General features: G+C 39.9%; 1 protein-coding gene across 1 annotated transcript; it reads left to right on the top strand.

Annotated features, from left to right (window-relative positions):
• The first annotated feature begins 1,160 nt into the window (after nucleotides 1–1,160).
• On the top strand, nucleotides 1,161–25,014 carry eea1 (early endosome antigen 1). Its single transcript, XM_063004195.1, has 29 exons — nucleotides 1,161–1,251; nucleotides 4,066–4,140; nucleotides 5,580–5,692; nucleotides 6,950–7,004; nucleotides 7,130–7,195; nucleotides 7,318–7,357; nucleotides 7,468–7,572; nucleotides 7,676–7,797; nucleotides 8,439–8,594; nucleotides 9,546–9,662; nucleotides 12,021–12,359; nucleotides 12,447–12,596; nucleotides 13,271–13,390; nucleotides 13,698–13,901; nucleotides 14,029–14,229; nucleotides 14,311–14,424; nucleotides 15,063–15,218; nucleotides 15,334–15,473; nucleotides 15,865–16,195; nucleotides 16,540–16,641; nucleotides 17,301–17,495; nucleotides 17,648–17,830; nucleotides 18,059–18,244; nucleotides 18,524–18,655; nucleotides 18,874–19,059; nucleotides 19,338–19,576; nucleotides 19,662–19,782; nucleotides 19,980–20,078; nucleotides 21,372–25,014. The coding sequence occupies exons 1-29, from the start codon at nucleotides 1,228–1,230 to the stop codon at nucleotides 21,492–21,494; spliced, it is 4,194 nt and encodes a 1,397-aa protein (XP_062860265.1). The 5' UTR covers nucleotides 1,161–1,227; the 3' UTR covers nucleotides 21,495–25,014.
• Nucleotides 25,015–25,634: the final 620 nt, after the last annotated feature.

Raw genomic sequence — 25,634 nt, 5'->3', positions numbered from 1 at the left:
AAAATGGGGGTTGAGGACTTGGGTTTTATCCTTGGCCTCAGTTACTGTATATGATGATTAAGTTTGCTCTTTATCTGTATGGGTTTCTTTAGCTACTCTGGTTTCCTCCAATCTCCATGCAGAGTGGGAACTCTAACTTGTTTCATGATTTCAAGGTGCACTCTAGATGACCCATAATAGCATTACGCTTGAAAATACAGTACTGAACTCTACATTATATTACCATTGCATGCCTACATAAAATGTTTGGGTGTATGCATGAGATAATGTATGGTGACTTTGGCATGGTGGTACAGCTGGTGGAGTGGGTGCCGCCCAGCAACATGGGTCAAAAATACCTATATTCAGTACTCACTGTGTGAGATGAGGTCTCAATGTGTGAAATGTTTTCCATGTTCATCTTATGTAATTGTGGGTTTCCTTAAGGTACTCTTAATTTTTCCTAACAAAACCTGCAGAAGGTGGAATGGTTACCATACCATGGTGTGAGTGAGTTTAAGTCATGTGATGGACTGGCACACTGTTCAGGGTGTATTTCTGCCATGTAAACAATGTTTTTAAAGTTGTTCAATAGGATTGAGGAAAGAGATTTGAGCAGGCACGATTACCAGGGTGGGCGACATGCGTGGAGTTTGTGTGGAGTTTGCATGTTCTCCTCTCCTTCTCTTTGTGTGTGTGTGTTCCCTGGCCAGGATACGGCGGTGGTAAAACAGACTATGGCTGAATGAATGAATGAATGAATGAATGAATGAATGAATGAATGAAGAAAAAAGGACAGGTCAATTTGCCTTCTATGTAAAACACATTCTTCTACGGTGTTGTGTCTGACCCGGTATTACACTACCCCGCCCACCTGCGTTGCCAGATTGGGCTGTTTACAAACCAATCCTTCAGCATGTTTCGCACAGTTTGCATTCATATTTTGCATTAACTTGACAGTTCATTTAGAGCGCCACAGTGGTGCAGCTGGTTAAATGGGTGCCGCATAGCAACACGGGTCCCAGAGACCTGGTTTTGAGCCGCGCCCTGAGTCATCGTCGATTAGGAGTTGGATGTTGACCTTCGTGAGAAGGATTACAGAGATCAATCTGGCAACCCAGCATCTAGCTGCCTTGTGACTGCTGTACGCTTGTGGTGTTTGCAGGTGTCAACATCAGAAACGGCAGCTACGCCAGCGAGAATAAACCCCCATATTAAATTTTATTGAGATATAACAAAACAACAACCATGTTCAGACGGATATTACAAATGGTAAGCTAACAACTAAAAAGCTGTTATGTTGTTTCATTAATGGTTTGCTTGCTGTGGTAAGCTAACAGGCTAACGCTAAGTCTGTGTGTCAGTCAGGCCTGTGATAGTCTGTCAGGAAACCGGGGGAAATACTAACAATAACATTAATGAAGTGAATATGGTGTTTAAACGACCGTCTTTGTAAAACCGTGCTGGTTTCTTCTGAATTATTAGTTTCAGTTAAGCTACACTTTATCAGAACGTACTACATGAAGACAGCTGGCTAGTTAGCTAGCTTAGCCAGTGTGTCACGGTTTACATGGTGAAGCTGGACGGTAAACTTGCTGTTGCTTTTAGACGTTTGCGAGTTCAGCTTTAGCTGGTTTAACTTAACTGTGACTTGTATTAATAAAAGAAACTCTGTGGCTGTCAAGTTTCCTCAGTGAAATTTCCCCTTGTTTATGCTGAGTTTATCACAACTCATTCATTTCCACTAACCGCCGGTAAAGTTTGCGGTGGATCCTGTGACTGGACTGATTGACTAGGGGTCAGCCTGTTGAAGGGCATGAATTTACATAGATCCTTTTGTGAGCCATTTACATGTGGAGAACATGCAAAACTTTACATGTAGAAACCTGAGATTGTTGCTGTAAAGACACTTTTGTACAACAGTAAGATAAACACTGAGCAGAACCATTCCAACACCATAAATGTAGATTTTATTATGGCACTATTAATAAACATATCAGTTAGATATACACTGCCAGTATTGTAAAGCCCTTCCTGACGTTAATGCAGTTATTAAGAGATGATTATCAGAGTTCTACCTTTATTCTGGGACATGGTGCAAGATATGCACGTTATTTTAGTAAACAAATAATGTTACAGACAGATCCACATGTGCAGAGATGAACTAACATGCACTCAGACTCCATACTGATGCAAGTAAGCTTCCCTGTTTGTTATTTTAATGCATAATGGTTTGGTTGTTCATGAGTTAAATAACAAATATAAAATTGCAACTGATGTGAGATTCGCTCAGAGAGTAGGTGAGCGGGAACTGCTGGGCGGTTGGCAGGCCTTACTGCCAGTCCCAGGCGTGGATGAAAATGAGGGTTGCATCAGGAAGGGCATCTGGCATAAATCTGTGCCAGATCAGCTATGCAAACAACGAAGTTTAGCCGGTAAAAATATTTACTATAGCAGTTACACTATGTTGTTTGAATGTGGAGCAAAACATTCCGAAAATTTTGACTAACAATAATATTTAAATACATTGCAGAAATTATTTGTGTAATTTGAAATAATCCCAATAAGCTAAACATAATTCGTCAAACAATTATGTTGTATTTTTGACAGTTCTACCTGTGTTTTTAGATCATATACGTTAGTTTACAACTCAGTTCTTCAGATATCTCCACATTATTTGTTACTGTTTAAAACAAAAACCCAAAACATTGACTAGTGCACATCCAGCCTAGTTTCCACAATCTATTTTGGACATTTACTTTTAGAAAAAAGTATATAAATTGAAAATACAGATTTTATTTTACGGTTGTCAAATTTTTTATTCACCTATCTGATCAAGATTTTAGTCAAAACAAGCAAGTCAGTCTCCTTGTTAACACATGTCTGCAAATATAAGCTTATATCTCCTAAAGGAAATCTGTGATTACAGTAGCACAATGACAGATTTTTTTATTGTTATAACCCATAAAACCCACAAAAAGCACTAAACCAAGAAATAAGTAAACTTTATTTAATACTAAAATGTGCTTCAGATATTAATTTAAAATAAAGCCTTAATAAAGATCCTGGGGAACATAAGCACAATGATTAAAATTTATTTAGGCCTAGTTTTTAGAAACACAGTCTGCAATCTAGGATTTGTTGTGATTATGCACTTTCTGGTCTTGTAAACCTGCTTGCATTTTTGTGACACACCCTTAAAGCCAGCCACTGTTGCCAAAAACGATTGGCTTTACTCCAATGCAAATCAGAACTGAGCACCTAGGCTTGCACTTTGGATGTTGCCTGTTTGTTGTTAAATAAGCTCATGTTTTAAATAGTTATAACAGCAGTCACAACTTACCATGAATAACCTTAAGACAAATAAAAACATATTTTATATTAGAATCTTAATAGGAATTGTTTATTCCATTGTTGGATATTATAGTGTCTAAAGAAACTCAATTATAAAATCTCTTTCTAAAATCAGCTGTCTTTTGTGCTACCTGTGTGTTATGCAGCATAAGTGGTGATTGTAGAACTGTGGCCTTTCTTTAAATGGCTAAATAGTGTCCTGTGTGTGGCTATATAGTATTGTTTGTGTTTGTTTTGGCTGCAGTGTAACCAGGGTTATAGTTTGATATGTCTAAGGAAGTGCTTCATTATGTCTTCAGACAGCTTCTAATGACAGCATAGTCACATGCAAACCAGGATCTGGGCACAGGCATGCAATGCCTTCATAAACTTTTCTCTCTGCTGATTGTCAGTCAGATAACAAAATATATAGAAAGAGATGTTTATCGCTTCTCATTTAACCTAATGCTGGACATTAAAACTCGAATAACGGCTGTCTTCACTTCACTGTGATTGATTTCCAAATGGGAGTCATTGAGGCAAAACAGAATCTTGGATCATGAGATTTAATTCCTATTGTGTGGAATGTAATGGCCAGGCCCCAAATCAACTGTCCCGGTGTGGCATGTTTGACTGTGCCAAAGAAACAAGCTGCACATGTGCTGGAGAAATATCTAACCTGAGCTGACCCCTCTTTTTTCTCTCTGCCTCTAACTTACTGTCCTTTTCTATTTCTATCCGTGTCCCATGCAGACTCCTGGAAAAGGAGGCTCCCAGGCAAGTGAGACTGATCAGCCCTCTGCAGATATGAACAATGAAACCTCAGAGGTAATTCAAATCAACAATACCTGTATGAAATATTTACTTTAGTTCACATTGTCTTTTGTAGTAAAAACCTAATTCCATTTACATCATTATCGTTATCAAATCATGGGCTGTTTATAAGTATTTAAGGCAAGAAAAAAAAATCTATAGTCCAAATAAAAGTTCTGAAGCTGAAGTCATATCACAGCCCTGATTAGCTTAGAAATTATTTCTTTTCTGGTACAGTTTAGTTAGAACCTTAGTGCTACTCTTGTAAAAATGAAAAAAGGGAAAGCAGGTTTTATCTGATGGAACTGGATGGCAGGCTTGAAATAAAAAAAACATTATTGACAAAAGTTTTGCATGAGATGTTTTTTTAGTTTATACAAGAAAACTCTTACAGTCAGGGCCGGCGCTAGGGTGGGGCTGGGGGGGGCTAGATTTTCTCACTGCCTCCCCCAAGTGCAACGCAAGCAAAGACTCTTTATTTTTTTTTAATTATCTCTTAACCTGTAACAGGGCGAGCAGCTTCTGCCGCTACCATGGGAATTAGAAAGTGTTTGGTTATTATTTTAAGTAGTGTTCACTTTTAGTCTTAGTAACGCCATGTGTGCACAGGTTATATCAGCAGTACAATGTGTTTAATACACCGCTGTTTGAGTAGTGCAGTGGGCAGAGCACATCTCGCATATTTTTCCATCCTAGGTTCGAATCTGGCTTAGGGCGAAACTAAAGTAATTTTCTCACTTTCTCACTGCCCCCCCAATCAACGCAGTCCAGAACCGGGGCTGCTTACAGTGGTCGTCATTTGGAGATGTAGGAATATAAAAACCCAGCAAAAGAATAACCTGGATCTATGAAACTTTTATATTAGTGGCCTACAAAGTCATGACAAGCAATTTCAGGATAAGGAAACATTTCTAAAAATGAACTCAGTCTCTCCATTTCACAGTTCACTAGTTGCTCTGCTGTATTTTTCTCACAATGCCACAGCTCTAATTTAAAATTGAATATAACAGTTTGAAAAGGTTTGATCAGATTGAAGTTTGAGTGCAGCGAAAAGTGGTAAAAATCACATGTCAAAAATCACGTCAGTAAATGTGCATGTGTGTTTTACTTCATAGGAAACAATGTCACAGCCAGCACAAGGAGGTTTTGCCCTGTATCATGTGAACTCAGCCTAATAACACTGAACAACAAAAAACCTACAAGCAACATTTTCTCCTACCTTTCTATGCATGTATGGCAATATCAATATCTGCAACCCCTAGTTAATACAAAAGCTAAACATACTTTTTAAAACAGTGAGATGGGGGAGTTAGGAGATTTTTGTTTATATGTATCGTCCTTAATGACATCCTATTAAAAATAGTCATTTTAGCCAAACAGATACTGTTTTATTGCTAATGTTTTTCATTTCCATGTCTATTAACTTGCCATCTTAATGCATGTTTTGTGTGCAGGGCTTTATCTGTCCACAGTGTATGAAGTCTCATAACTCTGCTGAGGAGCTTTTCAAGCATTATGAAGTTTATCATGAGTCTCAGGACCAGTCCTCCCATCTCAGCTCAAGCAGGTAGGAACATTTTTTCTCCCACAGCAGATCATTTGTCCGTATATTATTTATGCCGGATGCCCTTTCTGACCCAGCCCTCCTATTTATCCAGCCACTAATAGTAGTATTTACAAAGTAGTATTTTGCTATGGTTTTGTAGCCACAATGTATGTATCTTATAAATGTATATTGTGTTAATTTTAGGGCTGTCAAACGATTAAATTTTTTTAATCGCGATTAATCTCAGAATTTCATATAATTAATCGCATTAAAAGAAATCTGTGTAAATGTTATAGAAAACAAGGATTTTTAAGTGAAATGTTACAATTAAAATGGTGAACACATTTTATGCTAAATGTACTTATGTTAAAAACTGCTGGGACAAGAGAAAACTGTAAGGGAGTTTATTCACTCACATACTAGGCAGTAAATGTCAGATTGTAGGTTAGAATTTCTCCATCAGCAAACATTGTAGATCAGCGGTGCTTTAGGTGGGATAAGGCGTAGTTATTGTATCAGACTTGTCTGTGGTTGTATCGTGACGATGGTTTGATGGACGTTTCTACACGAAGTGAGTGTGTTTTGACCCTTCTTCCATAGTTCATGAACTAACGTGCTCGACTCAGCTTTCCGGTATTCGGTACAGAAGAAGAAGTTAATTAAGTGTAATAAAGTGTTCTGCTCCCGACAACTTGTGAATATAGCGTGTATTTATTTCTTTATTATGCAAGTGCATCACTACGACGATCGGTTACATTATGTTAACAAACCGCAAATGAAAAACGGTGGCAAGTCCGACATTAAAACGTTTGTTCTACCAGTCAAGTGTCAACATGAACTAGAATTTGCGTTAATGGCACTAATTTTTTTAATCGCGTTAAATTGAGCTCGCGTTAATGCGTTATTATCGCGTTAACTTCGACAGCCCTAATTTATAGTATTTTTATTGCACTATTCATAGTTGCTGTTAGTAACGGCCGGCTGCCTGTACTTGACAGCAAAATATCCATGAGATGCAGCCTGATCACACAGCACATACATTATTTTAAACAGTAAAACACATCTGGTAGATTTTGCTTAGGGTTAGTAAGATAAAACAGTAAGTGTAATGTAAAAAATAATTTTATATTGTAATACATATGAAGAGTCACAAGTTTAGAAAAAAATGATGATACATGTCCGGACATATACAGGTGAAACGATTCATTCTTTTAGGCTTAACATTTTTAATTTATGCTGCAGACCTTTGCCCTTACCAAATGTTTGTTTAAATTCTAGGGATGACCTGGCTTTTTTGCGACAGGAAGTTCAAGATTTACAGGCATCACTAAAGGTACCAGCTATTTATTCACTTGCTTCTCTAAAGCATAAGCTTATGTGAAATTATGTCAGTTTTCTACCCTTCCTCTGTAGGATTCATTCATCTGAATTTCCTAACACTTTTTTTCAAACACACAGGAAGAACGATGGTTTTCAGGGGAGCTAAAAAAAGAACTAGACAAAGTACAAGGACAACTGAAGCAAGTAATTTCTTTAAATGGCTAATCAGATGTTCAGAGTGCAAACCAATACAAAGATACATTGCGAAATGGCTCATCTTGGTAAATATTGTGTTTTTGTGTCTTGATTGGTCTTTTCTATTCCAGGGACCGGAGAATGAAAGACAGGCAGGCTTAGAAGAATCAGGTACGTTCTTCCATATTATCTTTCTCCTCTGAAATAGTAGCAGCATGCAGTTTTTTATTGGTCAAATGTAGAAGCTTTGAAATGAAAGTTCATGGTTGGTCTCTTCTCAGAACTTGAGATGAAGCTCAATGAGGCTGAGACCGAGAAGTTCCACATCAAACAGATGAAAGACCTCTTTGAACAGAAGGCTGCCCAGCTGGCCACTGAGATTGTGGGTAAGAGAAACATCAAGAGTCTGACTTCTTAAGCGTTAAAGGGCAGAAAAAATGTAAAAAGCTAGATTGTATCACTGTATTTATGCTTTTTGTGTTCGTTCAGATATCAAGTCACGTTATGATGAAGAGAAGAGCCTGAGAGAGGTGGCGGAGCAGAAATTGGCCAGCCTGCAACAGGACCTGCAGAGAGAGAGACAGGACAAAGAGAATCTGTCAACTGAACTGGTAGCCTAATTTTCCCAGTTACTCACTCACTCACTCCTACAAACATACACACGTTTAATGCTTATTTTCAGCACAAGTCTCCTCAGTCTGGGTTTGTAGAAGATGGTTTACAGTATTTGGATACAGCTTAAAATATAATCTGGAAACCTGTTTTGGAAAGACACTTTTTAAAAAGCACCAGGGGAAACAGAGCTGTTTGGACTCCTACAGAGGGAGTACTGTTTGTACCAGAGAGCTGCTAATATTGTAATCCCTTTGACACATACACTTTTACAGTGTAAATTACCAGTGATTTACTGTGCAAAATATTATGTCAATGCAATAGCTAATTCAATTTCTATTGCTGACCTTTGTGCTTCAGCTTTTATAGATAATTTACCTCAAGCCAGTGTTTTTTTCCCTTTACCAATTTTACCAACCCCACACTGACCAAGGCCAATTCGACCTCCTTCTTCCAGACACAGTGTATTTCAATATGTAATTAATGTTGAATTATGTAACAATTATGTAATACACGTTCCCCAGGTGGGATGTTTTAAATTTTTATTACTGGGTTTGATTGAGAGAATCTCTACAAACCCTGTTCATTACCAATGGATTAATAAATGAACACACTGATGGCCTCCTGTTCTTTACTATAGATGCAGAGGCCAGGACTAGAGGATGTGGAAGTATTGAAGAAGGAGCTGGTGCAGGTGCAGACGCTGATGGACAAAATGACCCGTGAAAGGGAGGAGGAATCTGAGAGACTCAAAAAACAGTATGAACAACTTCAGGCTAACTTCACTACCTCTGAGGTAATCCTTACACCACTTGAGCTTAAAAAATGAAGCTCATATAAAGAATCAAGGCTGTACTTGATTGCCATTCTGTATAAATCAACATGTGATTATGGCTCAACATTGGAACATTTACATTTTATGTTTACGCTTAAATGTCCTCTTAAATAAATTCAAAATTAAAATAAATTTTCATGTGACATGACATGAATGGCTAATAGCACCACTGAGATTCGAACCCTGAAGTAGGCTGGTGTGCTTTAACACTGCACCAACTGCAGTCCATTAGGCTAGCCCACTACCAGCCGACTGCCCTTCCACACAGACATTATTGGCTGCGTGAGAAGTTGTTTGTGGATCATGTTAACTATTGTTATATTCCATTTGTTGCTGAGCGATAAAGGTTAGGAAAACATTTTCATAGCAACCATGTATATCATATGTACACCCGGTTGCCATTTAATTAGGTACCCTTACCCCCTAATTCCTTGTTTCACTACTGTGGCTATGTTGGTGGGAATGATGTGATACAGAACAAACATATTATTGCACCTTCATAATGTGTGTGTCTGATAAAATGTCTTGTTTAGGTGTGCTTGGCTGTGAATGAAAAACTGAGATGTTTCTGGTGTTTTTTTTTACTTACCTTTGTGTTGTCTTTACTTGTCTCTGTCTCTCCCTTCATTTCCACACTACCTGCTTTGCTCATTTTTGAAGATTTGTAAACTGGAGGTAAAACATCTCTTTCTATTTAATTTTATATGTCTATCATTTCATCTTCACAGGTCAAGATTTCAAAAATTTCTCTTTATGAGGCTTAAAACAAGAAAAATTAAGACCTTGTTAACCTTGTGTGCTCTGTTACTGCATGTTTTGTCAGCTTTACGTGGGCTTTTGTATGATTTCTAGACCTTCTAGTTTTTAAAGAATGTTCTTAAAATCTGAGTGCTTTTTTTCTTTGTTTAACAGAAAACTATCGCCCAGTTGAGGGCTGAACTGGATAAAGGTCCGCAGGAAGCTGCTGTGTACACCCAACAAATCCACCAACTACAGAGCAATTTAAACAACCTCCAGCAGCAAAACCAGGTATTGTACACATACGACTTTTTTTCATCCACAAGGAGTCAATTAGCTGCCAAATTGCTGCTTGATATTAATAGTCATTCATGGATATAGTGGATTTTTTGACCGATGCCACTATTTCTCTACACAAATCTGTTCAAAATGTTTTCACTTTTAAAATGACAAATGTAAAAAAAACTGTAAACTTTAGTAAAAATACATTTACTTTTTCAGTCATATTCATGTTTTACCACCACTTTGTCGTAGTCAGTTTGCGGAGGGTGCAAAAAGTTCAAAAATAGATATAGCAGTTATGAATCAATGCTCAAATTAAATATCATTTTACTCGTAACTGCAGCAACATAACCACCAGCTTATTTGAATTAGTACAACAATGTGTGTTTGCATTTTCTGTAATTGTGATGGTATTACATTGTGCTGTGCGTAGATGCTGCAGGCTTTAACCTGGGCCTAAAATCAGTTTGTAGTAGGAATTCCCAGTTGAGTTAAGTTAAGTTCTTTGGTCTTTTGCTAGTTGGAGGACATAAATTCCCAGTTCTGACCTTTAACGGAACACAGCATAAAACCGCATGATGAGTTTATAGACTTTATTATTATTATCACTATTTGTACAGACCTTGTGCTCTCGTTTGAGAACAAGTCTGCCATGGCTTATGGGAATGCCTGTTTTATTGTGGAGTGAGTTTGGAATAACTGTAATGTCTACATGGTGCATTTTACTGTCTGTCAGAACATGTTGATGGGTGCCATGCCACCACTGTCCTTTAGGGTGACGTATAAACCCAGGTAATGGCCCTGACCAGTCACAATCTATGTGCGTTGTCAGTTATAATGTCAAGAGTTTTAGTGGCAAGGACTCTCAGGGGGAAAATGCAAGCTGCTTCTTTGACGTAAGTGACTGGGCACATGTTTGGTATGTTAGGGGTCTAAAATCAGATCCTCCCTGTCAGCCAAACTAAATTAAGCACTGAGCTTCATTTAGGTTGTGGATTCAAATGAAAAAAGATAGGCATGATAACATGGTATTAGCAAAGATAACTTGTGCAATTAAAGAAATGGAAGATTTTTATCAGTGGAGCCGGGCTTGATGGTTTGATCAAAGTGGCCATCGTCTCTGAAATTACTGTACGTCTTTTGGAAACATGTTTAAAATAGCCTTCAAAGTACCCTTAACCTTTTCTCTGAAACACACACCAGTTAAGTATACACTGTAAGGCTAACAAGGAACACTTGTAAAAGGAAAGGGTTTATATGCTGAATAAAAATAAAAGATGAATGAAAGAGAGATTATGTTATTGGCAAAGAGGACAGAGAAAGAAGACGGCTGCCCGTAAACACCACCCCAGCTGTCTCTTGTGTAACCGACACCTGGAAAAAGCTTAGTCAGTGACAGCGATTGGCCCTGTCACCACAACCTATTAGCAGTGATGTCGTTATCAAGTCTGACTTTTTATAGTGTCCCCTCACCAGAGGTTAGCACACTGTCCCACTGGCGTTCCTTGTGCCATCCCAGACATTGTAAAAATGTCTTTTAAATTTCACTCCATGTCCTTACTGACGTTGGAAGGCCAGCCGTCTCTGAGACTGTATCCGATGAGCACATTGTGATCTTACGGCTTTATTTTGGTTGTTTGTCGTCGTAGCATGATCTTCTGTTAAATGTAGACGGTCCCTTCTCCCCCTTAGTAAATCAAGTGGTACTTAAACTGTACATCCAAAAGTATGTAGACAGTGGATTTGGCTAAATCTTTTAGTCAGCAGTGCAGAATTTAGGCATAATGGCAAGATATGTAAGATGTGTTGTACCTGGGAGCTGATTTTCATAAGATGTCACGTTTACACATTTTTGTCAAATTTCATTGAGTTAAGCGTGAGCTTAGAGTGATCAGCCTTGCGGACTGTTGTCAAATGGATCTGGGGCAGAAACAGCATAACTGCTAAGTGACAGGCCATGCAGGTTAAAAACAGGATTTCAAAGGTGTAAAGATGTAGATAAAGCATTCTGTTAGGTGACGAATGTTTTTATTATTAATGTTTAGTACTTTGGCAGATGTTATGTCCTAAACTCCAGTTAAGCCAAACTGCTGTTCATCCTCAATGCATAATAAATGTATATAATACATTTGTGTGTTTGAATGAAGGAACACACTATGGCGCTCATGCTGGCTCTTTAACCAGTCATAATGTTGCTGCAGCAAGGAGATGTCTCCCAGTCTTTAGCTTAAATACTGTTTATCTAATTTAGAATGTATAATGCAATATTTCTTTTTAGCCTGTCATCAAAAGTCTGTGTAGTATGCAGATACCTTCTGAGCCTTAACCTCAAACATGCTTGATAATAAATTCTCTGCCTTTTCTCAGATGTTTTCAGAAAAATTGTCACGACAAGAAAAGGAAAACCAGGAACTAGAGGAGCGCCTGGGCAAGGAGCTGGCGTCTAAAAAGACCCTGCAGGCCAGCCTTCACCAAAAAGAGCTGGAGCTACAAGAGAGCCAAGCACGCGTATCAACGGGGGAGGCTTCTCTCAATCGGATTCAGACTGAATTAGCCGAGCGTGGGGAGGAGGCAGCACGTCTCAAGAAGGAGCTGGCTGAGCTTGAGAACGGCCATCACGAGCTGAAGGCTGAGCGCAAGCAACTTCAGCAGCAAAGGGAGGATAAAGAGAGCCAGGGCCTGCAGCAGCAGAGTGAGATCAGCCAGGTCAGACGAACAAACCAATCACGCAAAATGTGCGACCAGAATGTAGTGTTAGTGTTAAAGCTTATTCTTCTGTTCTGTGCTGTGTAGTTGCACGCAAAGCTGCTGGAGGCTGAGCGGCAGCTGGGTGAGGTGCAGGGCCGGCTGAAGGAGCAAAGACAGCTCTCTGGAGAGAAACTTAAAGACCGTGAGCAGCAGGTTGCTGAATTGCAGCTCAAACTTTCTCGTTTGGAGGAACAGGTATGCTGCGAAGGATGGTTTGAATGATGTTTGTTATTGTTATTGATGTTTGTTTTTAGATATTTTTAGAGTCCAAAGATGTCAGGTTATGTGCATAAATCTCCCAAGACCTAGGCAATCATGTCTGTGTAGACACCCAACTGGCTGATAGCACAGCTGAGATTTGAAACACAGATCTAAATGGTAAAGGGCTAGTGTGTTTCACCACTGCGCTGATACTTGAGTTTCTGATTTCATAATGAATCAATCGTCAATTGTTGAAAATACAAATTTCTGGTAAAACTGATTCAAAGAAACCTGACTGCTAAAAGTGGTTATCCACATTGGCATGCCAGCTTTGGAATGGTATTCAGTCATAGTGTTAGACCCAGTGCACACAAATACTGCAGCAGTGCAAAGCCACCAGCTCCCCCTTTAGGATTTTAAAATATAGTTGGGCTGTGATAATCATTTATAATTTTGTTTGAGCTATTAAAATTTAGAACATAGATTATCACTAAAACATATCACATACAGTACATGTTATATAATAATGCTTTTTTAATGTTATTATTGGTCATGAACATTCACAGCATGTGCAATACTTTCTTATGACAGCAATGTCATGTCGTTTTGCATGATGACATTTTTGTGAAGTGCATGCCTGATGCTAAGCCTTGTGTCTTGTGTTGTAGCTCAAGGAGAACACTACCAAGTCCACTGACCTTCAGCACCAGCTGGACAAATCCAAACAGCAGCACCAAGAGCTGCAAGCTCTTCATCAGAGCACCAACAACAAGCTACGAGAAGCACAGGTAACTGACCTACAATGGCATGTCATGTAATTTAATAAAAACAACCTTATAGATCCCATACATAGAACGTTCTTATTGAGCTTATTCAATGTCTTGTGTCTGGTGTGGTAAAGCAAATAATTTAGCAACAGTAAATGTGGTCCCACTAGTATGCACTCTATTTTACTTGTGCTAGTGGATGAATGAATGCTTTTCTTTCATTCTTTTTTTATTTATAGTATTTTTATGGGTTTTTTGGTCATACACTTCTGATATGCTTATTCAAAACTAAACATTCAAATGCACAATATTGTCTTCTTTCTGCTAGAATGACTTGGAGCAAGTGCTACGTCAGATCGGTGACAAGGACCAGAAGATCCAGAACCTGGAGGCCCTGCTGCAGAAGAGTAAGGCCAGCCTAAGCCAGCTGGAGGCTGAAAGACAAGATCTGTGTGCCAAAATCCAGGCAGGAGAGGGTGAAACTGCCTTGCTCAACCAGCTTCAGGAAAAGAACCACACACTGCAGGAGCAGGTGCAGCAGACATTCACTGAAAACATGCTTTTTTAAACTGTACTTTAAGAAACAGTTCTGTCTACTAAACTTCTTCATAGACCATAAAGTGCCACAAAAGTTTCTGACCAGTTTTATTCACTTCCAGATAACCCAGCTGACAGACAAGCTAAAGAACCAGTCAGAGAGCCACAAGCAGGCTCAGGAAAACCTTCATGAGCAGCTGCAGGAGCAGAAAAGCCAGCAACGCTCAGCACAGGATCGCTGCCAGGCCTTAGAAAGCAATGTGACAGATCTCACTGCCCATATCACTCAGAGCAAAGAGAGAGTGGCTCAGCTTGACACCCAGGTGTGTTTGAATCATACAAATTTTTTTCCATAACATACATTATAAAATAATAAACTGAGCTAATGGATGATTGTCTTTCAGCTTAAGGCTAAGACAGAGTTGCTGATTTCTGCCGAAGCAGCAAAATCTGCCCAACGAGCAGACCTTGAGAGCCATCTAGAAACTGCCCAGAATGCCCTGCAGGATAAACAGCAGGTTCGTACACATAAACATATTTGTTAACCTCTAATTTAGTTTGATCACGCCTGTGACATTCAGCTTGTTTTAAACTGCAAAGTGACTTGCATGTACGTTTCTGTCTAGGAGAAAGTAATCGATATTCAAAAATCTACATATTTATAGACATATTAAATGTATAGAGGGTTTTATCAGTGCTTACAGTGTGACATTACAGTATTTTTAGAAGATAATAAATGTTTAACGAACTGCAAAAATAAGATGAAAAATATGTTTAAAAGACCTAACCAACCTGTGTATGTGGACACCCATCTTAATTTCTGATGCAAATCCAATGAATGATATGCTTTCAACTTTATGGCACCAGTTTGGTAAAGACCCTTTCCTGTTTCAGCATTTCTGTGCCTCTCTGCACAAAGCCAGGTCCAATAAGACAAGGTTTCACAAGTTTGGTGTAAACAAACTCCATTGGCCTGCACAAGCCCTGACCTCTGCCCTGTTTAATGTCTTAGGGATTAATTGGAACGTTGAGTGTGAGCCAAGCTGTGTCTTGATATTGTGGGAGAAAATGTCTACAGCAACCGAGCAACCCACATCAAAGTATTTTCATTGCGTATGAAGCTTTAGAGTTTTTAATCAGGAGCGTTTGTGCACAGGAGGTGAGCAAGGTCCAGGCTCAGCTGGAGGAGCAGTGTTGCCGACTGCAGGAGAAGCAGGATCAGTGCTCCCAGCTTGAGTCCAATCTGAAAGAGAGCAGAGAGAAACTGGTGGCTGCTGAGCAGAAGAACGAAACACTGGAGCACCAGGCCAAGGTCCCCCTCAAGACAAAATTAAAATGCCTGCTTTGTCTGTCTAAGCTTTGTTTCTACATTTTAGATGTTCTGAGTGTGTATTTTTATGTACTTAAACTGGGTTTAATTGTTGCAGAAAGCAGAGGCTGAGCTGACAGAACTACGCTTAGCAAAGGAGCAGGCTCAGAAGGCACAGCAGAAACACCTGCAGCAAATCAGTGAGCAGGAGAAGAAGAGTAAAGAGCTCAGTCGGCTGCTGGACACTGAAAAACAGGGGTAGGTTCCTAACCTTTTACATGAATCTTACATTAGTACAGACACCCAGCCAGGTCTGTGACTCTGCTAAAATTTGAACTGAGATTTGACACTGCAGTGGTGTGCTAGCACTTTAGACTGCTAATTCACCTGATATATATTTAAAAAATAAAATAAAATCAATAAGATCTCTGTTACTTCATTCTCTTGCTTTGCTGTAAAATTTGAGGTGCAAAAATAAAGAACTAAAATCGAACTGAAAATGAGTTGTATGCATGACTTTTCTATTGTGTATAGAATACAAATTATTATCATAGATCATGGACTACACCATCTAATTGTCAACATGCTTTGCTTTATTTATTTATTTATTGAAGCCTGGTTATGGTGTGTGTCTTTCCTTTTATTTTAGAGCTGCTTCCCTGCAGGAGGAACTGCAAAAGAACATTGTGGCTTTGGGTGACACACGGAAACAGCTGGAGAAAGGGACCCAGGAACACAGTGAGCTTAAAACCAAACTGGAGGATCTCGCAGAGGAAGGACGGGTGCAAAGGGCCGACCTGGAGAAGAAACTCCAGGTGATCAGTGCGGAGCAGCAGAAGACCCAGCAAGAGAGAGATACCCAGGGTAAAGAGCTGATGAAGGTGAAGGAGGCTCTGAGCAAGGCCTCCACAGCCCTGAAAGAGAGACAGAGCCAGTTGGAGACAGAGAAGAAAAGCAGTGCTGCTGCTCTGGAGGAGAAGGTAAACATGGCTAGTTGTGTTTGTGTGGACACTCTTCCCGTTCAGTGTCAGTGGTGTGCTAGTGCAGTACATCGCTGCGCCACTCGAGCACCCCTAGTTTAAGTGCATTTTTTCTGACCCCACTGGTGTGGGGTTAAATTTAAGTTCCTCACTCAACATTGATGAATACCATTTTTGAAGTTTTTACCCCTTCATGAAAACAATAACTGCTAACTAAGATGAAGAAGGAGGAACAGAAGAGTGATGGGGCAGTTTGTTTCTAACAAAGCAACTGTTTGAAATATGTCCAAGTCAGGTTGGTTAGGTCTTGCATTTAAATTTATTTCTCTCTTTTGCTCTTACAGATGAAAGCTCACCAGAAAGCCCAACAGGAGCTGCAGAAGAGTGCAGAAGCTACATCTACAGAATTAGGCAAAGCCAAATCTCAACTGGAAAAAATGGCAGAGGTGGGACATGCAAAGATGTAGACAGAACTGTTTATAATACAGTTTAGATGTTTTAACCAAGCCTGTTGCTAACATAAGCTTCCAACTTTGAGGCAACAGTTTGGAGAAAGCCCTTTCTTGTTTCAGCACCACTGTACTTTTGTCTGTCTACAAAGTGAGGTCCATAAAGACTTTTGGTGTGTAGCAGCTCCAGTGGGCTGCACAGAGCCCTGACCAGTTGTCACCTTGGTTGCAAGCCAGACCTTTTCATCCAACATTACTACCTAACCTTATAACAGCTACAAATTCTCACAGACATGCTCCAAAATCTTTTGGAAAGCCCTCCTAGAAGAGTGGGGTTTGTTAAAGACGTGATGGGGCAACTTTATATTAATGGCCATGGTTTTGAAATAGGATGTTGGATTTACTTTACATTATGTTACATTTTACAATCACTGCATTTAGCAGACACTTTTATTCAAAGTGACTTACAGTTGGGACCAAGCCGTTAAGGGTTGCTCAGGGGCCAACACTGACAATTTGGAACTGGTGAGGCTTGAACCAGGCATCTTCTGATTATAAGCCAAGTACCTCACTGCCTACTAGTGGTCATATCTTGTATATTTCTGCTTTGTTGATGACTTTCATAGAAATGTTGTATTGTTGTGGAATTAAATTAGGTGGAGAAGGGACTCCAGACACAGGTTCAGGAGCTGAATGGCCAGCAGAAAAAATCTCAGGATGCACTGAAAGAGAAGGAGAAAGACATGCAGCAGCTGCAGGTACAGCTGAAAACATCCCAGGGCTCTTTCAACCAGGAAGTGAAAAAACTACAGGGTCAGGTGGGAGAACTGCAGACCGCCCAAACGAAAAAGGTACGTGCTGCCAGGATATATGTTTGATATGTGTTTGAAGATTTAGTAAGCAGGTTCATACTGTGTTCTTGCTGTTAGGAGAGGTTTCAACATGATTATTTGCATGTATGTTCTCATTCCGGGAATTAAAGATGTATGTGCGTATGTTTAAGGTGGAGGAGTTGACCAAGCTTAAGGAGCAGATGGCTAAGCTTTCTGAAGAGCTGAGTTCAGAGAAAAGCCGCAGCTCAGAGCTGCAAAATATGTGTGATGGCACCAAGGAGAGCCTGGCCAAACTCCAGTCTGACTGCTATGGCAAGGAGTCTGAGCTCTCAGCCCTTCGCCAGGACCTCAAGGTGTGTTTGTGTGTACAATTTAAGCTATAGCAGAGCTTTACTTGAATATTACTGAACTGTTATTATGGTCAGTTCATTAAAACCCAAAAATACACAGTTGAGGGTTTAAGTTATTGTGTTCTACTTATTAATGTTGATTAAAAATGCTAATAAATAAATCAATAAATATTGAAAAAAACTGTAATTTTTACCATTAAGTCAAATGAAAGCTTCCTACATGTTTTATAGCTCCATGAAGAGAAACTTGCTCTGGCTCAGGAGGACCTGGTGGCCAGTAACAACCAGCTAAACAGTTATGATGCGCAGATCCAGGAATTGAAGGCAAGCCTTGCAACAAGAGGGAAAGACCTGAGTAAACGGGACGAGAAGCTCAAACAGCAGGAGGAGGCTCTCCGAGAACTGCAGAAACAACAGGTATTGCCAACAAACTCTTCTTTATGTCTGCAGTGTATCTTCTGTTAATCTAAGCAAGCAAAGTGCTGATCCACCTTTAAAGCGTTCTGCTCAGCAATAAGGAATTTGTAGCCCACTGGTTAAGGCTCGGTGCTACTAACCAGAAGGTCTGAATTTGGGCTCTGCTAAGCTGCCAGTGTTGGTGTCTGCTTAAGCCAGAAACCTAACCTGCTTAGCTTAATGAAATAAAGGTGTACACCATATCAACAAGTGTAAATATAATTCTGTTTCTGAGAGCAGGGGTTGACACAGGAGGAGCTGAAGAAGGAGCGTGCTCGGGTGGAAGAACTTAAGGAGGCTCAGAGTGAAGGAGAGAAGACGCGGAACAGGCTGAGTGTTGAACTTAAAGCTATGGCAGATAAAACTGAGAAGGTAGGTTTCTGATTTGGGCCTGAACAGGTGTTAAGAACTTTATAGACCTACATTTCATCATTGCTCTACTATTAAATTCATAAAAGTTTAAATACCATTCTAAGCATGACGGATGATTTGTGTACATTGACACAAAGAATTTTATGCTCAGATGAGAGTGTCATATACAGAGCATCAGGACGTTTTGTTCTAATTTGTGTGTAATTTTGTTCCTGTAGGAGCTAAAGGAACTGCAGGCAGCAAAGCAGCACTTGCTTCAGCAGAAAGTGGATCTGCAGGGGCGGATTGAGGCAACCCAGGCAGCCCTAGAGCAGGAGAAGAAAGAGCACCAGAGCACCCGCGACTCCATCAAACAGATCCAACAGCAGCACAAAGCAGAGACAGACCGACTCAACAAACAAATGGTGCTTACACCATTGTTCACACACTTGAGAACTACGTGGAATTTGCATTTAAAAAAAACGTTATACATTTAACTTTGTCCTTTAATTTTGCTTTACCATTCCTCAGGCGTATGTCTTTGTAAATGCTTGGTCAATAACACCTCTCAGATTCAAAACCTAGTCTTAGCAGGGGTGAGAAAATGGCAATAGGAAATTTCAATTAATTAGGACATTGAATGAGTAGTGTTTTAAATAATAGCCTAGCACAATGACCTTAAATTGCTGTTCTCTCTCTCCAGGCGTTGGAGGTAAAAGCTAAAGAGGAGGCAGGGAAGCGCCGAGAGGAGGCTGAGGCGAAGTTCTCGGTGCAGGTTTTGGCCCTCAACGAGAACGTTGCAACTCTAAAGCGGGAGTGGCAGGGCAGCCAGCGACGTGTGGGTGAGCTGGAGAAACAGACAGACGAACTACGTGGAGAGATTGCCGTACTCGAAGCCACCGTCCAGAACAACCAAGACGAGAGACGTGCACTGCTTGAGAGGTAGGCTGGTTCTCCCTGTCTGTTGTGCTATAAAGGGTTATAGATACTTTAACAGTGTTTGGTAATGCTTCGATCTGTCCTGTAGGTGTGTGAAGGGCGAAGGGGAGATTGAGAAGTTGCAGGCTAAAGTGGTGGAGTTGAGAAGGAAACTGGACGACACTACAGCAGCCATGCAGGAGCTCGGTCGAGAGAACCAGTCACTACAGGTTTGATGCGTCACCTGACTTTTCAGACTGTGAGATTATCTCACTTCATAATCAGCTTTATAGTCATATTAGCTTCTCGGCCATGTCGTGAGAACTTTTCTATAATGTCAGCTTATTAATGCATTTAGGCTTGGTCTCATTAGTAAAAGTTGACTATGAGTAAGGGTCATTTTGCTGTTCTGTTTGTTTCGGTGCAGATAAAGCAATCTCAGTCACTCACAAGAAAGTGGGCAGAGGACAATGAGGTGCAGAACTGCATGGCCTGCGGAAAAGGCTTCTCTGTAACCATCCGGAAGGTGACCATATCTCCCTCTTTATTTCATCCTTCCCTTTCAGCCCAATCATCCTTTGTTGTCCAAGCATACCCACCCCACCCCCCTTCTTTTACACCCACTGACAGGCACTACTGTTTCATGAAACCGCCAGATCAAAGTACCAAAATCAGCACTGCATTAATTGTCTACCAGAGCGACCCATTTTCAGACTGACCGCATTTAAAGTCCAGTGTTCGTTTGGTTTTTGTTTCCCTTAGTGAACAGCCAGTGTTGTCCAGCAGCACTTTTATCTACAATGAAAGCACTATTCCGGTGAAAAGGACTATTGTTCTGTCAGCAGTAATGAAGTGGAGATAGAGCGGTGTAGTCTGAAAGTACAATGATTTAATCAGTGAGATTCTGAGAAAAACCTCGACTGTTTGTTGACCTAACTTTAGTAAATGATGCAGTTCAGAGGTCTCAGTGTAATCAGCACCTGAACTTTTCAGGAAGCTTTTTGAAACTGAAACATTTACTTGTACTGATTCCAAAAGTCTGTTGAGCAGAATTAGGTCAGTGTTGATTTGATTTAAAACTGGTTGGTTCAGGCTCACAATGACGGCACGGTGGGTCGGTGGGGAGCACTGTCGCCTCAAAGCAAGAAGGTCCTGGTTCCTTCCTAGGTGGAGCGGTCTGGGTCTTTTCTGTGTGGAGTTTGCATGTTCTTCCCGTGTCTGTGTGGGTTCCCTCCAGGAGCTCCGGTTTCCTCCCTCAGTCCGAATACATGCAAGTGAGGTGAATTGGAGATACTAAATTGTCCATGACTGTGTTTGACATTAAAGACTTAGTGATAATTCTTGTGTAACCAATTAAAATTTTTACTACTGTATTGTATATTGTCAGATGTTTATTGATGCATTATTATTATTATCATTATTATTATTATATACCCTAACACTTGCATATTTATATCAGGATAATAAAATCTAAGCTACTTCAAATATTTTGTCATGATACATTTTACCATGCTATCATTTTGCTGGGCAAAAGTACACCAAATTGGTACATTAAGAATAAAAACATCACTCAAGAATGTAAATGGGCAAATAAGGAATTCTGTTCATTATCCTCTATGCTAGGCTTTTTTTCTAATACCCAGCAAAACCAATTTAACTAAGAGATGAGGAGTATAGTGTCTGCAATGCAGGAAAAACTTTTGTGATTAGGTAACACTTTAGGGTTATTTAACTACACAAAGGGTTACATAATAGGTTCCAAGAAAAGACTGCTGCAAAATGTCTTGTATAAAAATCTAACATCTGCTCTTTCCTCCAGCACCACTGTCGTCACTGCGGGAACATCTTCTGTGCCGAGTGCTCATCCAAGAATGCCCTGACACCATCCTCTAAGAAGCCTGTACGAGTGTGTGAGATCTGCTTTGAGGAGCTGCAGGGTTAATGATCTCACCGCTCCCACTTAAATTCGCCATGGACTCCTCCTGTGCAGGACAGTGACTTTCTTTGGCTCTGGAGGCATTCGAAAGAGGTCAAGAGGCAGGACTTTGGAAACAGGGGTTGAGCATGGCACAGTGGTGGGGAAGCTGCAGGGAAGAATAAGGACCAGCCAGCTTTAATCTGCTTGCTGGGCTTGAGGTGGCATCTCTGTGCGCACATTGCTAAAAGTCATGAGAGCGCAGCAGCGAAGCAGAGCGGCAGCCCTTACCCTCGCAGTGCCTTGCTCACTTCTGTGATCCTGAGAGTTTCCAAAGACTTAAAAAAGGAGATGGTACAGCATTGGACCTTTCTAAATGTTCATATGTAATTAAGAGGTTTGAATTGTAACATGCACTATATGTCCCAGATTTTAACAAAGCAGTACTGAACCTGCCCTCATAATCACTGGACTTACATACAAATCTGTTTAAATAGTGTTGTTTAAACTCACAGACGTGAGTGAGAGATCTGAGATTTGCCAAAACAAACATTTGCTTGAAATTGTTAGTATGTTTACATACAGCCAGGAGTGAGGATTTTCATCCAGTACAAAAAAAAGTGACTCGTATTTCACTTATTTAGTATCATATTATATTTTAAAATCATCCAACGATTTTAAAAGATTAATAGAAGTTAATAGATTATAAAGAAATTAAAAACACTTGCCACTAGTTTAAGTCCTATCACATTGCCAGTGTTTCTACTTTTTTTGTGAAAGAAAACAGGTAAAAAAGGGAAAAAAGAATGCACAGCTGACTGGATTCACTCAGCAGGTGGCACTAGAGTACAGGAGAATTGGATATGCCCAAATTGGGACGCTGCAATCATTTTGCTTATCAATATTATTATTATCTTTTAACATTAAATATCATTGGTGTGACCTCCAAGTGGACTCAATAAATAACACTAAAAATTAATGATTTAATAAAGAGCCAACTTGATACATAACAAGTCAACTAATCAGGTTATCAGGCCCATATATTATCAAGTGCTTTATCCTTGGTTATCTCAACTGTAGACAGATTGCTAAGTGTAATGCATACATTTGTGCTGTGATACCTTTAGAAAACCTGGCCCAGATCAGTCCTTCCTGCTACAAAAAAAAAAAATCCAAGATGACGTTTTACCTTTAACATCTCCAACTTGGGTTACCATTGGTTCAAGTTAGGCTGTATAAAAGATAACCTTGTAATTTTCACTATATGGCCAAAAGTATGTGGACACCTGTCTAAATTATTAAGTTGATTTAGTTGATTTAGCCATGCTCATTGCTAACTGTTAGCTATGGGCACGGTTGTTTTCCTGTTCCAGGATAACCTGCCCTAGTGCAAAAAACATTGTTTGAAGACTTCAAATAAGTGTAAAAAAAAATCAGGCACTCAGGTGGCAGTGATCTATTACGATAATCCATCATCCAGGTTCGAATCTCGGCGGTGCAATTGGCCGACTGGGCGTCTACACAGACATAATTACACAGACAGGCTATGTCTGAGACAGGGGGAAGATCCCTGCCATACACCCACTGTTTCCTAATGGATCCGAACAGCCGCAACCCTGACCAGGATAAAGCAGTTGATAAGATTAAAGTAAGACCAGTTAAAAAAAAAAAGTCCAGTAGGCTCTATATAATAGGGAATAACTGGAATGTCTGTTGTGAGTCAGAACCTTTTATCGAACGTGCTTATGGTCAGGTCCACATTTGGCCTTGTAGAGTACATGCCTGCTTTGCTGCTTGTATTTAATTGAAAACCTTGTATATTTTTCCAGATTGGTGCATATTGAGTCGTTTTTATGCCGTTGCTTATTATGATGAACCTGGATATTTGATTTGACAGCTGCTAAGCAATAGCTGTGGTGTGTGTATATATAGATGGTATATAGATTGTACCGATTCTGTAAATACGGGATGCACTTGGAACTTGAGTAGTCACTCAGGCTTAAGCCGTCCATCACCAACTGCATCTTAATCAAGTCATCTCTCACTTTCTACTGCAGCAAGCGTGAAGTGTGATGCACGAGAGGTGCAGTAAAGTACAACAGCTTCACGCTGAGATGCAATCATGTTCTGTGTCAATGTACTTCTGATTGTTAGGAGCAGCAAGAAGAAACTGATTTCTGCTCAAGCTTGGGACTGGTGCTTGTCTTCTAACCATAAATTAACACACAACAAGAAATAGATATTGTAACAAATGCAGCTGCATTATAAAAGTCCTCAGTCATAATTAGGCCTGTTAAGGTGTGCCAGTCTGTTTGTATTAGTGAATCTGACCACCACAATCAACTCCCTAACCAATCAAACCAGCTTTATTGGAGTACTTTGAATACTTTAAAATCTTAGTAAAAAGGGAAAATGTAAAAGAAAATTGCTGGATCCACTGCAATCCAGCCCCGGTTTTTGCCATAATGGCTGGTCTAACATGCTACCACTGTGGAGACCAGGGGTCATATTAAAACTGGCCATGTCCAGGGGTGGAAAGGCTGGATTGGGAGTCCCCACCTCATTGTAGCCGTCCATTCCTACTGTCTGTTTAAGGCACTGATGCAGCGCAAAGAACTACAGAAACAGTTGTATTATTCTTCTGGAATCGCTGCTGTCTGGAAAAAAGAACTGTCTCACGGCTCCCCATGTGACAAAGGAGGCAGAGTTAGTGGCGATCTATTTAAGTAAAAATTGGAGTTTGCACTACAGATCTGACCCTATCTCTGTATCACTGTTCCTCAGAATTGTCAGAAGGTTTTTTGTGCCACAACTTGCTTAAACAAGAACCATCAATGGTTCTGAGGAATCAGATCATTTCGTGGTTATTACCCTTCACATGCACATTTTTTGCCACCAGTGTAATTACCATGTTACATTTGAAATCTAATTGTAAAAGAAAAACGCTGTTCTGTGATGAGGTTCTTATTGCTGGAAATGTCCCACCATAACACGCTTAATTACAAATGCTCATTTAGCTAAGCATTGATGTGGTACCGCAGTATTCCGAGTGCACATTCTAAATACAACTATTCACACAGATGCACTAAACACAAATCTTTCTTCTCTGTCTCTTTCCATCTACCTCTGGACAGTGTGTTCACTTCCCATGATTTGTTTAATTCATGCTGCAAGATCAACCGTCCAGTATCATTCTACTGTATATACACAAAAAAAAAAACAGTTATGCATCCGATCTGAATGTTCTGTGTTTCACCACAGTGCAGCAGAATCAGTTTTATGATGCGGATCATTGTGCATGAGCTTTTCGTTTGATGAGCAGAATGTTCTTGTTGTGTTGATCATGATCTTGTTGCTTGTGCCTTAGGTCTTGCTTAATTGCAGTCATGCCCACTTTTTGTTGAACGGGTGAAGCTGAAAGGCTTGTTGGTATGGATGACAGTGTTGAAATGTGTAAAATGGTCTATAAATCAAATTTTGTTGTTGTTTGTTTTTCTAATTTTTATCGATCTCTTCAAGAGTGAATAAACTAGATGTTTTTATTTTCTTTTTATTGCTTTCCTAATGTATTTACACCTAAACATTTTATTTCTTAAATCTTCCTTTATTTATTTTCACTAACGGCTTCATCCTGCTTAGGGCTGTGGTGGGCCCGATTCAACCCAGAAAAAGTGGGCACAAGAAATACACCCAGTACAGGAACCAGTATGTTGCAGTGCAACACACTTACAGCTAGAGCCAGTTTTAAGCAGCCAGTTTTTGGAAACGAGAGAACATGCAAAACTCCTTTAAGACAGTGGCTAAAGGGAAGATAAAACCCATATTGGTTCTCAGTATTCTAGGTATCCTCACTACCAGAGTCACAGTGGGTCTGAAGCCTATCCTAAAAACACCCAGTCCATAGCAGATCATGGCATTACCTGTAGTCCCATGCCAATCCATCTACTGGCCCAGTAAGATGTTTGCTCCAGGTACTCAGGTTGCATCCCATCACCCACATTATACCAGTAAGTATTTTAAATTGGCCCTTGGTACAGGTTAGTAAGGTGTTAACACATGCTGGGTTTAATTCAAGGGAATGGGGCAGGATATGGACACACTGTGACAACACAATTTATTTAAAGCAAATACTGAATAAGGAATATTTTTATTAAACTAGTAGTTTTT

Source organism: Trichomycterus rosablanca, chromosome 11 (assembly GCF_030014385.1).
Source record: "Trichomycterus rosablanca isolate fTriRos1 chromosome 11, fTriRos1.hap1, whole genome shotgun sequence".
Lineage (NCBI taxonomy): Eukaryota > Metazoa > Chordata > Actinopteri > Siluriformes > Trichomycteridae > Trichomycterus > Trichomycterus rosablanca.
This window is presented reverse-complemented; position numbering and strand designations above follow the sequence as displayed.

Excerpts from the sequence above, each read along its gene's own strand:
- eea1 (XM_063004195.1), top strand. The coding sequence starts at position 1,228 with ATGTTCAGACGGATATTACAAATG. Across the intron at positions 7,798-8,438 it reads AGAATCTGTCAACTGAACTG|ATGCAGAGGCCAGGACTAGA; the intron begins GTAGCCTAATTT and ends TCTTTACTATAG. Across the intron at positions 16,642-17,300 it reads AACTGGAAAAAATGGCAGAG|GTGGAGAAGGGACTCCAGAC; the intron begins GTGGGACATGCA and ends GAATTAAATTAG.